At 34.5% G+C, this 15,386-nt stretch overlaps 1 protein-coding gene across 1 annotated transcript in view; it reads right to left on the reverse strand.

The window, feature by feature from the left end:
* Positions 1–15,386, reverse strand: part of LOC149781499 (uncharacterized) — a 314,868-nt gene that overhangs the window by 123,402 nt on the left and 176,080 nt on the right. Inside the window, exons 16-17 of the mRNA XM_089934975.1 lie at positions 13,630–13,782; positions 5,597–5,777 (exon numbers count right to left, since the gene is read on the reverse strand). Of these exons, the coding sequence (XP_089791101.1) occupies positions 5,597–5,777; positions 13,630–13,782 (334 nt within the window). The remainder of the gene's footprint in view (positions 1–5,596; positions 5,778–13,629; positions 13,783–15,386) is intronic.

The raw sequence follows: 15,386 nt of genomic DNA on the forward strand, positions 1-15,386 counted from the left end.
CAAGTTCTGTATTTTACAGTATAGCAGTTAAAACAGTATTACAGTACACATACAATTAAAGAATCTAGTCATGGGCTACAAAATGTGTCACCCCTCTGTCCATTCTTATATCTTATATAGCAGTGTCATGTATTATTTCTTGCTTGTCACATCATAGTTGTCATGTAGTTTTAACATTTTCACACAGTGTTGAGTTCTGAAATGCCTGTTTGTGCATGCACCTGAGCTGGTAATTCAACGTGTCAATGGTTATTGTCTTGAAATTATTATTTCCAAGAGTAAACGAATTTTCTTTGCCAGTTTCTACACACCAACAGCAAAGCATCTCATTTTTTTTTCCATTGATTTCCAATCACTGTCAGGGCCCCCGAGTGGCCGAGTGGTCTAGAGCGCTCTCTGTTATGGATCACTGCCATCTCACCTCTGTCTGCGTGGGTTCGAGTCTCAGATTCTGCCAGTGTGGGTATGTGAGAAAGCTTGCCAGTAGCTTCTGGTGGGTCGGTGGTTCTTTCCGGGGGTTATCTCGGGTTCTTCCTCCACCATTAATACACCCTGGAAGTCGACAGAAGTATCTTAAGGGGAGACCTGCAAATCCTTTAACACATTAACCCCTGGAGCTTTTTGTCATTTTCGCCTTAAAATTGAGTAGGAAACACATTTTGAAAGCTATTTCTGAATAGATCCAAAAACACCAAATCCCCGGTGATCTTTCAATAACATACTGCCTAGTTGTGTTAAAAACATCATTTTTCATTTGCTATTTGACTCGCACATGAGCAGAAGGGTAAAGGTTAGAGTTCTTTTTTTTCTGTTGCTAAACGGAGCCATTATTTTTGTATGGATACCAAACTTTATTCCAAATGCCCATCTTATCCTACTTTTTGCAAAGGCTCAACTGTCTGTTTGCAGTTCATACCAGTTTGCCTTAGATCTGAGACCAAAAAGTCTAAAATCCAGACACAAAATTGGATTCCGACCAAGGGCGAATTTTGGGTTAAAAAAAGTAAGGGTAAAAAATGAGGTTTTTTAATATGTATTTTGTAGTGCAAGTAGATATTCCAGATTATTTGGTATCATTGAAGAGCTACATCTCTCTCTACCTTTCTATAATACCACCCAATTTAGTGTATCATGCAAGACCATGATGCTACTGAGCTCGGCAGTAGGCTAATACCTCCTGCCCCCTTAAGTCGTCGCTAAGGGTTAATGTGTTAACAAGGATTTTTTTTTTTTTTTACAAATCATCAAGGAATTGCTAAATTTGTAATTTATGTGCAATGTCAATGCACAAGTGATTAAATATACAAGAAATATTCAAATTTGGTGACATCATCAAAATGCACTGTTTAACACATTAACCAATGGAGCTTTTTGTTATTTTCGCCTGAAAATAGAGTAGGAAACACATTTTGAAAGCTATTTCTGAATAGATACGAAAACACCAAATCCCCGGTGATCTTTCAATAACATACTGCCTAGTTGTGTTAGAAACATCATTTTTCACTGGCTATTTGACTCATGCATGAGCAGAAGGGTAAAAGTTGGACTTCTTTTTTTTTTTTGCTAAACGGAGCCATTATTTTTGTATGGAGACCAAACTTTATTCCAACTGCCCAACTTATCATACTTTTGCAAAGGCTCATCTGTCTGTTTGCAGTTCATACCAGTTTGCCTTAGATCTGAGACCAAAATGTAAAAAATCCAGACATAAAATCGGATTTCGACCAAGGGCAAATTTTGGGTAGAAAAAAGTCGGGTCCAAAGAATGAGGTTTTTTTAAATCTGTATTTTGTAGTGCAACTAGCTATTCTAGACTATTTGGTATCATTGTAGAGCTACATCTGTCTACCTTTCTATAATACCACCCACTTTAGTGTATCATGCATGACCATGACACTACAGAGCTCGGCAGTAGGTTACTACCTCCTGCCCCGTTAAGTTGTTGCTAGGGGTTAATGTGTTAATGAAAAAATAGTGACAGGAGATGACTCGCAGTTTCTGTCCAGAGAGGGGCAAATCAACGCTTTGATGCTGAAGCAACAAATATATATGCAAGCGTAATATAAGGCAGTGATATAAACAATTTTTACAAAAAACAATCCTAGTTGTATCAATTAAGTTGGCGAGTACAAAAGAACAGTTCAAATGCAACAGAGAAAGCCTTTTTTGGATGCATGTTCTTATTGTGCAGACAGCAGTTGCTGCAGCCACTGAAAGAGATGTAGTAATTGCAGCTAGGAAAACTGACATTTCTGCTCCTTTGTTATCATCTCAGCATGGAATACAGAAAAATAGCAGTAGTAACCCAAGCGTACCTATAGGAAAGTCAGAAGCTGGAACATCAAGAAAACCATGACTTCTTTAGGCATGGTAACCTGCATAATTTTCTCTCCATTTATGATCTGCTTGGTTGTGATACAACCTCCTAACCGCATGTAATTGGAAAAGGTGTTGGACTCATTAAGATCAGGCAGTTTGAAGAGTATGTAGGCTTTCAACAATTGCATTACTCTGCTGCTGATGATGTGGTTTTGGCTAGAGTAACAACCATGCCGCAAACATAAATCTTGAATGCTCACCTGCCTGTAGCCACCGTCGAGGTTCTGCTTGTAGCAATGCTCTTCATGTGGACTGAGATATGGAGGAGACATAAGATTATGAGGACTGACATGTTCATTTGTATTTTTCTTATATGATTGTTCCAAGTAATTCTTCACAGTGAATATTTTGGTATTATGTGAGACAATTTTACTATAATTACACCTGACACATCTGTTGTCAATGTTAGATCCATGTTATTGAGTTGTTAGTTTCCAGTAAATGTTATATTCAATTATCATACCTTATGTTATGTATATTTATTTTATATTTGATTTAATTTGTTTGTTTGTAAGTTTAAAAGTATTTTTTTTATTCCATTACTTGCTTTTGTAATGTAACTTTATTTACTAGAATAGAATTCAGTTCTGAGTTTTTATATATATTTTTGATGTAAACAACTTTACAGAAACATTGTATCTAATGCTGACCTAGTTCCTGACCTTGATTCAGAACCAGTGAGAGTTGTAGTAAACAATTAAAAAAAAATAAAAAGAATTCTTTCTCTGGAATCGAGGCCATACCTGGTCTACATGTCAAATAACATATAGCAATTGTTACAAACTCTGGTTTTTCCAGAGGAATGACCCAAATCCAGGCATCTGTTTTGTGTTGTAGCTAGATTTATTCTTGATGTTTTGAGAAAGAATTGTCATTAGTGCCATAACACTTTAGAAGTCCAGGTGTTTTATGTTGTGACCAGTTTTGGGCTAATTATTTTGTTTAATTTAATTTATTTAGATTACAAGTTTGTTTTCCCTGGAAATATTAGTGCTCTAAATTAATTCTTGGACAAGGACATTTATCGAAATTTACAAAGCATTCAAACACTGGATTATTATTTTTTATGATTCAACAAAGAACTGTTGACACATCTTTACAATGGTGATCACAGCATATGTCATCACCTTCCATTTTGAATTTCATCGGGATTCAAAAATCAGTTTTATTAGGACTTTTTATTACTAGGACTTCATTTTTTAATTCTTGGATTATTCTTGGATTATTTTTGGGTTTGATTCATAGAACCATAAGTTCTTTTTGTCATTTTTACATCGTTTTTCTAGGAAAATAAAGTTTTGTGCAATTTTACAAAGCTTGTTGTCTTCATTTTTTTCTAGTTGTGTTTTGTAAGAGCCTAAACACGTAACACTTAACAGAGTAAGCATTATATTGAGATTAAGTAATGTTTATCTGCTATTACAAACACTGGATGACAAGTTTTAAAATGTAAGATCCCTGAAAATGTATTTTATCTTAATATTAAGTGTATTTAAACATAAACAAATTATTATCTTTCTTACTTTTGTTTAAAACATGTCATTAAAACACTTTATATAAGTACAAAAGGTACTTGATAATATAATGTAAATTTTCAATATTTCCACAAAATATTTTTTCCTATACTTTTAGTATGATATTTTAGGTACTTTGCAGAAATGCATAGTACAAAAATAATTTTTATTGCAGTTATATTAACCTTGATCCAAAGTTTGAGGCCACATTCCTGACTATATCATGTAATGGCTTTCAAAATATGATTGAAGTGTCACAGAAATAAAAACCCACAATAGTTTCTTTAACATTCTGTTATATATTACTTTCCGCTATAAACTGAAAATGGTGAGGCACAGACCGATTTGTTGATATGCACATCTACTGATTATAATATTACCAAGGTTTGAAGCATGCCATTAAAAAATATTCAAAACAGTTCTGTTTAACAAGTTCTTCAGCAGGACTGAGAGAATTGAGGATTCATACATAACCCCACCATTATACGGAGGATATTTGCTTGAAACAAGCGAATAATGGATACATTTCTTTTATTTATTTTTGTAAATGGCTATCATTTCATTGAGTGGTGCAAAAACTCTGCATTTTGACAAATATATACGTTATTCACTTGTATCAATAAAATTTTCTTCTTATTTTATGCTCAAATTTATTGACTAGCAAGATGTACTGTATAAAAGACTTAAGTAGCAGATTTCCTAATGGATCCCGTGTGATGTCAGTGGTTTATCCTTTATGCCCTGCTGTGCTTTGTGATTTTTCACATAGAAAATATAAACATACTTCTCCTTCCCAATTAAAAGTAAAAAGCACCAAAGAAAAGGTGTGTCTTGTTGGATTTGAACTTATGACCATGAACAAGAGTTGGCCATATTTACTGCTCGTCTATTTAAGAGTCCAAGAATATCTTAGAATTTCATGGTTATAATGTTATCCATGTTTCTTGATGGTCAGTTAAAAGTTATGATATTTTTTTTCTCACTCTATTGAAATATAAAGATTATTTCTCTCAGAAGATCATGGCCTAGCATAAAATCAATAGAGGTTATTTGCTTAAACAAGCAAATAATGGATATATTTCATTAAGATGGTGCAAAACTCAGTATTGTTTTGAGTGGCAAAGCCAAGAATGAAAATACTTAAGTTTTTCACCCATGAGATGAAATATATCGATTATTCACTCTTAGCAAGCTAATTTTCTTTATAATTTATGCTTAAACATACTGGATAGCAATGTGTACCATGTCTAGTCTGTATTACATACTGAAGTAGCAATACTGAATCCTGTATGATGTCCGCGGTTTACCATTCAAGTTCTCTCCTGTTTTGTGATAAATTCACACAGAAAATGTAAAAAGTTACATAATTCTCCTTCTGAATTCAAAGTAAAATAGCACATTATGATGTGCCTTGTTGGATTTGAATTAGAATCGGCTTTGATGTGAGGCAGCCTTTTTATCACAGTCACATTAGCATCTAACTTTAAATTTCATGTTCATCTTGTTATCAATGATTACAGTGAAATTAGCTGTCATAACACACTTCAGTGAATTATCACTTCTGTTTTAATTGGAAAATCTAGTAATTCAAAACCAGAATAAAATAAATAAGTCTTACACACTCCCATTGGCATAATAGCCCCAAGATTTTATGCCATGACCATTTTCATAGCATTGAATTTATGAAATCAGTCCTACTGCACCTGCTATTTTACAGGTCCATCGATTGTCAACCAGACAGTTGGAGGACTTCAGACGTCCATGTGAGCCTATGGAAGACCTATGCAAATATTCCATGCCTCTGCATATGTCCTTCAAAAGTGAAAACTTGAAATCCCATCCAAGCTTCACATTATCATTGGCAAGCAGGTCTTCTAAACTGCCCTGAAAGAAAGTTTAGAGGACATGAAAAGTACATGAAAATTAAATATCTATTATAGACTATAGTCTGACTCTACATCCCCATTTGTTTGTACCCCCCTACCGATTTAAAAAACGAGAACGTTTAATGTAATAAAAAGTGCATAGAACTAAGTCAATTGAATCATTGATTTATAATTTATAACCTGTGACCAGAATGGCACTAATGCTGGCATCCCCTGCACCATTTCATGCTTAACGGACTTTCCATACTAACATGGCGCCATATTGTGTACACTATAGGCTAGTTTATTTCCATCAGACAACATAATGACGTAGTTCATTCTGTTTGGTAACTGCTGAATAATTGTGTAAGTTATATAACGTTGAGAATTTCGAATTATATCCCTCTTCATATTTGAACATAGAAATTAAACTGCTTGTTAAATCCACATGAAAAGCAAATTTGTAGTTGTCATTATTTTCCTTTGCTTGATTTGACACTGTAAATATTGGAAGCAGACGACTTATGTATGTACATCTGAAGTCGTGATACACCCCTTTGCTGAAAATGGACTTGTCCAGAAACTGGAAATGGATCTGAGCATGTCCGTCTATTGCACTGAAACCTTCCGTTAAGCATGAAACATGCATATGATGACGGAGTTAGAGCCACTTTACTCAGAGTCAGGTTAGAAACTATAAATCAATGAATGAATTGACTAAGTTTCTTGCTTTTTTATCACATTAAAGGTTTCCATTATTTAAATAGGTAGGGGGTACTAACGGGTTTGTATTATCAGACTATAGTTGTTTTCATGGTAATGAGTGTTGAATTCGACCTATGTCATGAAACTAAAAGTAGGTTTCTAGTAAAAAAAATCATATAGACACAGAAAGTTTTATCTTCACAAAGAACAAAAGCATGTATAGTGCATGGCACATTACACACCAACCCCATGATTATTAGTTGCTTACAAGTAATTTTGCTGGGAGTAGACCAAAAATATTGTTTGAAAGACTACCTGCCTCACATACCATTTTGTAGTTGAAATCTACTGCTTTTAAAAATTACAAGAATTTTTGAAAAATTTAATTAGAAAATCATTGATGACCACTCTGAATTGTAGTCTGAATAAGAATCAGGATCCTCATCCATTGACTAGATGTCTTTGATAGCATCAGAATTAGACCTGGCCCCCAAAGATGACTGTGATATCCTACATACAGCTGCTCATGATATTAGGTCTGAGGAAGGAGGAGTCCTGCAGTGGATTGCTGGAATTGGATCAAATGCATCCACACGATTCTGCACAATGTAAATGAACAGCTATTGTTAGTTCAGTTCGGCATCATGAATGATATCTGTATCTGCAGGTCAGTTCATTTTCACATTACTGTCTTGAAATGGTGATAATTTTGTCTAATTATCTGCATCATTTAGTCTTCTGTAAACTAATTACATATTTACTTCATGTATGCTAGTCATATCATCTCTTGACTGAGTAGGCCATGTTGATTTACCTGTGGTAGGCAACGGTTCCCCTAACTGTATAGTCCTGTATCAGAAATGAACTCTTCCATATCATGAGGGACAACATTGCTGATTACATGTACACAGACCACTCTTTCTCAGGATATATTGAACAAGTAGTGTTGTTTTGTATATTTTCATGCACGAAACGAATTTGATAACTTTAGCTACATTATGAGCTGCTTGCATGGTAATTCACTAAGCTAGTCTTGGATATCACCTGTGATGCTGTGCTAACAAACTATTATGAAATTATCACACATTTCAATATTCCAAGTTATTTCTTGAAGATAACTATTATTTTCATTTGATACCATCATATTCTTTTTGAATAGTTATTATATCTTCTGATGTATTTAGTTTTATAGACTCTGATGGCATACAGGCATCCAAATACCCTAACATGTTGACATTGGGAATCGGAAGTAGCATGTGCCATCAAACATCTCACAGACGCAGAAGAGTTTTTATATGGAGTTGGAAGCATCTAGTGAACCCGGACTGGACTATTTATCATCTTGTATCATAAAGATTCACGAGTGTACATCAGGAACAATTCACCAATATTTACTTTATACTTGATTTTGATTATAATAAAATAAAATTTTTAAATTAAATTTACTTGACTTTACTAAAAATCCAACCAGCCTGATGAACTGGCTTTGCAACTTCTTTTTTGCTCCCATCTGCATGAAATTTGCTGGCATTAGACTGGCAGGACAGCATCAAGTTTCCATGGTGATTCTGGATTATATCATTCTGATACATCAAGACTATTGGTATATCAGAAAATATAAGACTATTGGTACATCAGCATTATAATGATTGAAATTTATTTGAAACATTAATGGAATTCATTTGGAACACTCAGATCTTTACTCTTCAACTTGTGAATGAACTTTAAGATTATTTGGAATTTAATTTAGAATACTGCAAGTTCCTTTTAAATTTTTATTACTTAAAGAATTAGATTATTTGTTGAACTTTATTATGCTTGTTGGTTTTATTTTTTTTCTATTACTGAATTTAAAATGATGAGTTGTAATGGTACCTAAAGAGTTTTATGGTTCAGAGGTATTACTGAGTTTTTTGAAGACATTCACACAGGTAGACCTTACAAGGCATCAGGGTATAACTATTATATCATAGATTTCTTGCAAATATTATAGAAGTACACCACTTTGATGATCCCAGACTAATAGGTATTACTATCAAGATGGGATTCCTCTTTACCTTTTGTCAGTGTCTGTATTATTAAGTGTAACATGTTGCATTAGATTATTCATGGGAAATTAGTGATCTGTATCACTATTGTATATAACTCTCCTTTTCTTTGGAGGAGGTGAAACTGTTTTTGACATACTTGTGTTGTAATTAATGTTGATTGCAAAATCACCCCCATATATGGAAGACCCTCCAAACACGGACCCTAGTGGATAACCATGTGCTGAATTTTCAAGTTCACAGATACTTTGAAAATTTATTTTTCTGTCTTGGATATATGGCAAGTGCTACAGCGAAATTTGCTTATGGATTAATGTGCTGACGGATAACTGATTCCTTCTGGCTGCTAAGTGCATTATTTGTCATTAAATATTTTAGGTATATTTTTGATTCAACTGGGGCACAATGGAGTTGCTTAACAAAATTAGAATAAAGCATGTTTGACATAACACATTTCTGGCTGTTACCAAGGTTTCTATAGTTATTAAGAGAGTTGGGAGGCTATGAAGTGTATAGGTCTATAATCAATGTGCACTGATCAGTGTTTTCTGTCATAGTTCATTTCACACAGCATTGAGAATTTTATCCTATCTGTAGCACAGTCAATTTTCAGGTCAGCGTCATTAAATGTAGCTAACAGTATATAATTTGTTTCACACAAAGTATTTAAAACTAGTTAGGTAGCTTCGCTACATTTAATGATGCTGACATGAAAATGTATGGAGCTAGGCCTGCATTATAGGATAAAATTGATCACGTGTGGAACAAACTAGCATAATACCAAAAAGCTCGACATTGTGTGTGTGTGTCTTTGTCTCTCATGAAATGTTCTTGTATGGTGTGATCTCAAAGATGGATTGACCTTAAGTTACTGTTTTTATTGTATATTTGTTGTTGTTGTTATTTTAGAACAACTGTGTCAGGCACAGCAGAAGACAACAAGGGTTTCTTTAATTTAAAGTAGTTCTGAACACGTTGATATCTTGACTGAGATGACTGGTCTGAGATGACTAGACTTAGATAAAAAAAGTAAGGTTAGCAAAACAGCTAGATTTCTCTGTCACATAGGTGAGAAAACAGCAAACTTTGTCATATACCTCTCGGTAACCAAATGTGCAAAACTAGAGCTCATTTTAAGTATGCTCTTAGATAATGTAAGAAAGAAGAATTAAAACAGACATGCTTGCAAATAAATTTGAAAACTGAGACTAACGAGAATTTTGGAAGCAAATTAAACCAAATACTACATCAACTTCCAAGAGGCTTCCAAACTGCATTGATTAGAACCATGGTCAAAATAACATATACAACATGTGGCAAAATTATTTTGAAGCCTTACTCAATAGTTTTAAAAACAATTCAAATAAGGAGTATATTCTTTAAGTATTCAAAGCACTTCTAGTCATACTGAACTAATCACATTACAATTTGTCCATCTTCATGTAGTGAAATCCGTAACGCTTAACATTTTGAATCCATTTATATAATAAATCCATGCACTGAATTATATGTAATATAGGGTATAAGAATCGTAATCTGAAATTATGCAATTCACAGTATCTCGTAAGAAAGTAAAGTCCATATTTTTGTGATTCATGGTAACCTGCAAATGTCAGTCTGATATCATCTGGTTCAAAGCCCAATGATGCATCTTCAGCGTCTGAGTTAGCAAATAAAGTTCTTAATTCCTCCATTGTCATCCGGTCATCGTAAACATTGTCTAATTCAGATTCCTTGTCTGATTTATTGTCCAATTTTGATTCTTTGTATTTACTATCATCAGTTGGTACATTGGTGTTAGTCTTGTCTCAAATACAATCACTTAAGAGTTTGTCATCATCCATCCCATCTCATCTGGAATTTCCTACCTCGCAATACACATGCACTGAGATACCAACACTTCACATTTCCAGTCTTAGTAAATTCTTTGGAACCACCTACAATCTGCTTGTGCCACTGTTAATGAGTGTTTGCCTTGAATGGCTTACTTAGGTAAACATCAAATGATTGTAGCACTGATGTGGTGCCACCAGGGTTCACAGCTTGGTATGTTTGATGCTGCCACAACTTCTGTTTCACAGACTGCATCTTATGTGCCCAAAACGCACTGCTCACTTGTTCAAACCGCATTCTCAATTTGTCTAAGAGCTTTCTACTATTAGAATTTTCTTCAGATGTCTGACACAATCATTTAGAACTTTTTCTTGCACCAGTCATGCATCTGTTTACCCGACACACCAAATTCGCATTCTGTAGGACTAGTGTTGTTTTTTCTCTGCAAAGTCTATTACCTTTAATTTAAATGCTCCATCATATGCATTATGTTTTCTTTTCACTATATTGGTGAAAATTCCCAAGTTCAGCAATTCACAATGCATGATATTTTACTGACAAAGTATACCGTAATTGACAGAAAAATGACTATTCATAAACTTGGATCATTATTTACTTACAGGTTGAGCTTTGGGTCTGCAAGAAACACTTTGATCATACAGTCTTTGAAATCACATCAAACGGTTGCCGCAAATGAACAGATGTCATTTGCGTGGTATGATCAAAGGGTCTCAACATGGCACAAGCATTTTTAAATTCATGACACTCGTTATACACTTTACAGAGAAAAACAACCATAGTACTGCAAACTGTCTACTGGGAAAAACAAAACAGTGCTACTTTTACACACTAGAGGATTAAGGTTATATTTATTAAATTAGCAAATCTATCAATACACTAGGTAACTTAACTGCCAATCCTAGCACAGGTGTAAAAAATTTTGTTAAATTTAAAAAAATTGGGATGAACAAGTTTGAAAGAATGTTTTAACCCGAAAATACATATGTTGGCAAGCTGGTTATTTTTGAGTACCTTTGTTTATAATCGGTGGATATTTCTTTTGTTTCCCAACAGCAACTGAAGCCAGTTACCATGTGCATTTAAACTCTGAAAGTGGCTTGGGTAAGAGGCAATTTTGTCTTTTTTTCCCTTGTACTCCATAATATTATCATAATTACCATACCTGTGTAAACAGTTATGGTCACTAACAACAAATCAAACTACAACAGAGTTTTGACAGTATTACAATTATCTTAAAAGCATTTTTTTTTGCAATGTCTTTGCAGGATTTTTATTACAGCAATTGATTTGTGGGAAAAAAAATGTTGGTGTCCAAGACTATATAATATATGAAACAATTGCTAAAATATCATGTCCCAACATTTCTTGGTCATGAAATAATTACTTTTGAAAATAACTGTTCCAAGATACACAGTCATAATGGTAAGGTCAGATTTTTAACATATTTTGTTATATCTTGATTATAATAAAACTCCTACTCTGCATTAATAGATCATTTAGTAAAAAAGGTTTACTTATAAGTGAGTATAGATGGTAAATGTCCAGGATCTAATTATTTACGTGTAGAACAATTTCCTTTTTCAGATGGTAGACTTTACATCCTTTTGATGATTTAATTGTATGCTTGTACATCACTTTGTTCCAGACAATTTCGCAAAATTACAATTACCCTGCTGCTCAAAAATAAATTTGCCAACATGGTGGACAAAAATAATTATAGTCATAATCTTTGATAATAGATTTGGTGTGTGTGTGTGATTTGGATTTTTAACGTAGCTTTAACAATTTTTCAGTCATATCATTATGATGTCTGCAGTGTGGCAGTTTATAGTGATGATTTGACACCGAGGCATCATGCAGCAGACATGTAGCATGATGTCCCACCCACTCACATTATCCTGACACCAGACCGACCAGTCCTAACACTAACCTCTTAATGATGAGTGCCAAGCGAAGCAGCTATTAGTACCATTTTTGTAAGTCTCTAATATGACTCGGCCGGGGATCAAACCCATGACCTCCTGCATCCGAGGCAGACACTCTAGGCCATCAGAGTGGTCAGAATAGATTTGGTTTTGAAAGCAAATTTCAACAAACTTGTGTCGCTATGCTTTTAAGGAAACTGTTGACTATTATGTACAACATGATAGTCTTGTGCTTGCATGCTTTTAGACACTAGTAAGGTCTTTGATAGGGTCAATTATTGTACACTCCTTAAAAAGTTGCTTGATATTCAACTTCCTGTCTACACAGTTCACACGCTAGTTAACAATGGATGGCAAACTGATGTACTATGTGCATTGGGGATGTGCAGACTATCTAGCTCCTTCCATGTAATCTATGGGGTGAGGCAGGGAAGTATTCCTTCAACTTTGTCATTTATTATAGTCAAGTTATATCAATGGTTGGGGCAGTGTCACGTGGGCATACATTTGACACCAAATGTATTATTTCTTAACAGTTTTAGTTTTGCTGATGATATATCATTGAAAAGTCCTTCTACCCCAAGTTTAAGGAAATTAATGAAGATATGTCAACAATATGCATTTGAGAATATCATCTATAATACACAAAAATCAGTATGCAGGGTCTTTCAGTCAAATTCTTTCAAATTATCATCTCCTCCCTCTGTACATCTTAACTGCCATGCTCTTACAAATATTATCCACATTTTGGTCATATTTTAAAATCCAGTCAGTCAGATAATGAAGATATGATGAGAAATTATAGGTTTTTGTGTTCTTGAACAAACACTCTTCTGTGCAAATTTAGAAACTGTTCCTCTGAATATCAAGATCAGATTATTCAAATTTTGTTATTAAACAATGTATTGTGCTCTTCTGTGGACAATTTTAGAGAATGAATCAAAAGAAAAATAGTTATTGGTTTCAATAATAGTCTTTGGTTTTTATTAAGCGATGGAACAGTGCCCATAACATGTTTGTAAACTACAATGTATTCGACATTGAAGAAGTTTGAGAAAGAATGTGATTTCAATGATGACAAGATTATAGTAATAAATGTATGTTGAAATCTCAGTGGAACTATGACATTCATTTAAATTCTTGGATTATAAATAGAACAAATTGCTCCTTAAATGCCTTACAAAATTTCATTCTTAACAATGCTATATACATTGTTTAGTTGCAGATGTGTCTGAATATTTGTACACAAGATACCCATGATACTTTATATAATGTTATAACTAATATTATAATTATGGTGTATGCAGTCTGAAATAAAGAATTCTTATCTTCTTCATACTTTGGGACATCCTTCAGTCAAGATGCAAACATGTGGGAATTCCAGACATGCTCCTATGAACTGTAACAGGTTATTGTGTCGAAGCTCCTTGTAACGTACGATTTCCAGTCTGAGACTAGGGTCATTAATATCCAAAGTATCGCAGTCATAAACCTGAAATGAGGAAAATATTTACATTTGAGGGTTTAAATCAAAGTAAATCTTCATTCAAAATAATGAGTAGTATCTGCATTTCTTTTTAACACATTAATCCCTGGAGGTTGTCATTTTCGCCTGAAATTCGAGTAGGAAACACATTTTGAAAGCTATTTCTGAACAGATCTGAAAACACCAAATCCCAGGTGATCCTTCAGTAACATACTGCCTAGTTGTGTTAGAAACATCGTTTTTCATTGGCTATTTGGCTCGCACATGAGCAGAAGGGTGAAAGTTGGATTTTTTTGTTGTTGTTGTGGTTTTTTTGCTAAACAGAGCCATTATTTTTGTATCAAGACCATTCTTTATTCCAAATGCCCATCTTATCCTACTTCTTGCAAGGTTTGTCTGTCTGTTTGCAGTTCATACTGGTTTGCCTTAGATCTGAGACCAAAAAGTCTAAAATCCGGACACAAAACTGGATTCCAACCACATGCAAATTTTGGGTAGGAAAAAATTGGGTCTGGTTTTTCCCTCTGTATTTTGTAGTGCAACTAGATATTCCAGATTATTTGGTATCATTGTAGAGCTACATCTGTCTATATCTTGGAAACTGAGGCACCAACACAGACACTGTATGCCAGAAGTGTCTTGTGGCAATATACAGGTTAGTCTAATCCACAAGAGTGTTGTACATCGATTGTTATCATGGCCAAGGTTTTTTGCCAAGTAGTGAAGGAACATGGCCATGTTGGCTGTCATGACCTTGAGTTCTTCAGGCGGGGATAGTGTATATGATATTGCTCCATGAAGCTTTGTCTGTAATTCTGATGTGTGAGATGGCAACTGAGGCTGTTGTTGCTTACCATCTCAAGCCCAGTAAATGTTTAGTTTCAAACCGTTGTGTGGAGACTGATGACGTCTTTGTCTCTCAAGGCATGCTTCTGTACCTTCCCCTTCAGTACCCAATGAATTTCTGTAAATTGACTTCTGTCCATAATATGTACATCTGACATGGATCTATGACAGGGGTGGGCAAACTACAGCTTGCGGGCCGCATGCAGCCAGCCAAGGGTTTTCATGCGGCCTAGGAACAAGTCATCATTCACACTGACTCTGTTTATGTTACTCTGTTTATCAAATAAATGTGCTTCTTCTGAAGTTTAAGTTTAAGTTTTCAAATATTAACAACTGAAAATTAATTAGATGTTATTTAGAAAAACCTTTTGTTTTTGCTATTTCAAATATTAATTATTTTACTTAATGAACTATGTGGCCTGCGACAAGGTGTAAATTTGTGTCTGCTGCACTTGCACTGGAAAGTTTGCCCACCTCTGGTCTATGACATAATGCCAAGATGCTGCCAGGATTTTATCAAATGGGGAGCTACTCCCATTTTACTAGAATAAGGGGGAAGAGGAGACCATATTTACTAATCGCTTCAATATCTGTCTCTCTATTTTACTGCTCCACCCTGCGAGAGCTCTATTGAAAACACAATCTTTTAAGAAATTGCCTCTAGATGTAAAGCATTAATCTGTCAATTGTTTCTAAGCTTAATATGCACCTAATAGATGAATATTATTGTGTTGAGACCCCCCTTTCAGTTCGCAGTCTGAAGG

The sequence above is a fragment of the Sinohyriopsis cumingii genome, chromosome 15 (genome assembly GCF_028554795.1).
Source record: "Sinohyriopsis cumingii isolate HCF-2022 chromosome 15, ASM2855479v2, whole genome shotgun sequence".
Lineage (NCBI taxonomy): Eukaryota > Metazoa > Mollusca > Bivalvia > Unionida > Unionidae > Sinohyriopsis > Sinohyriopsis cumingii.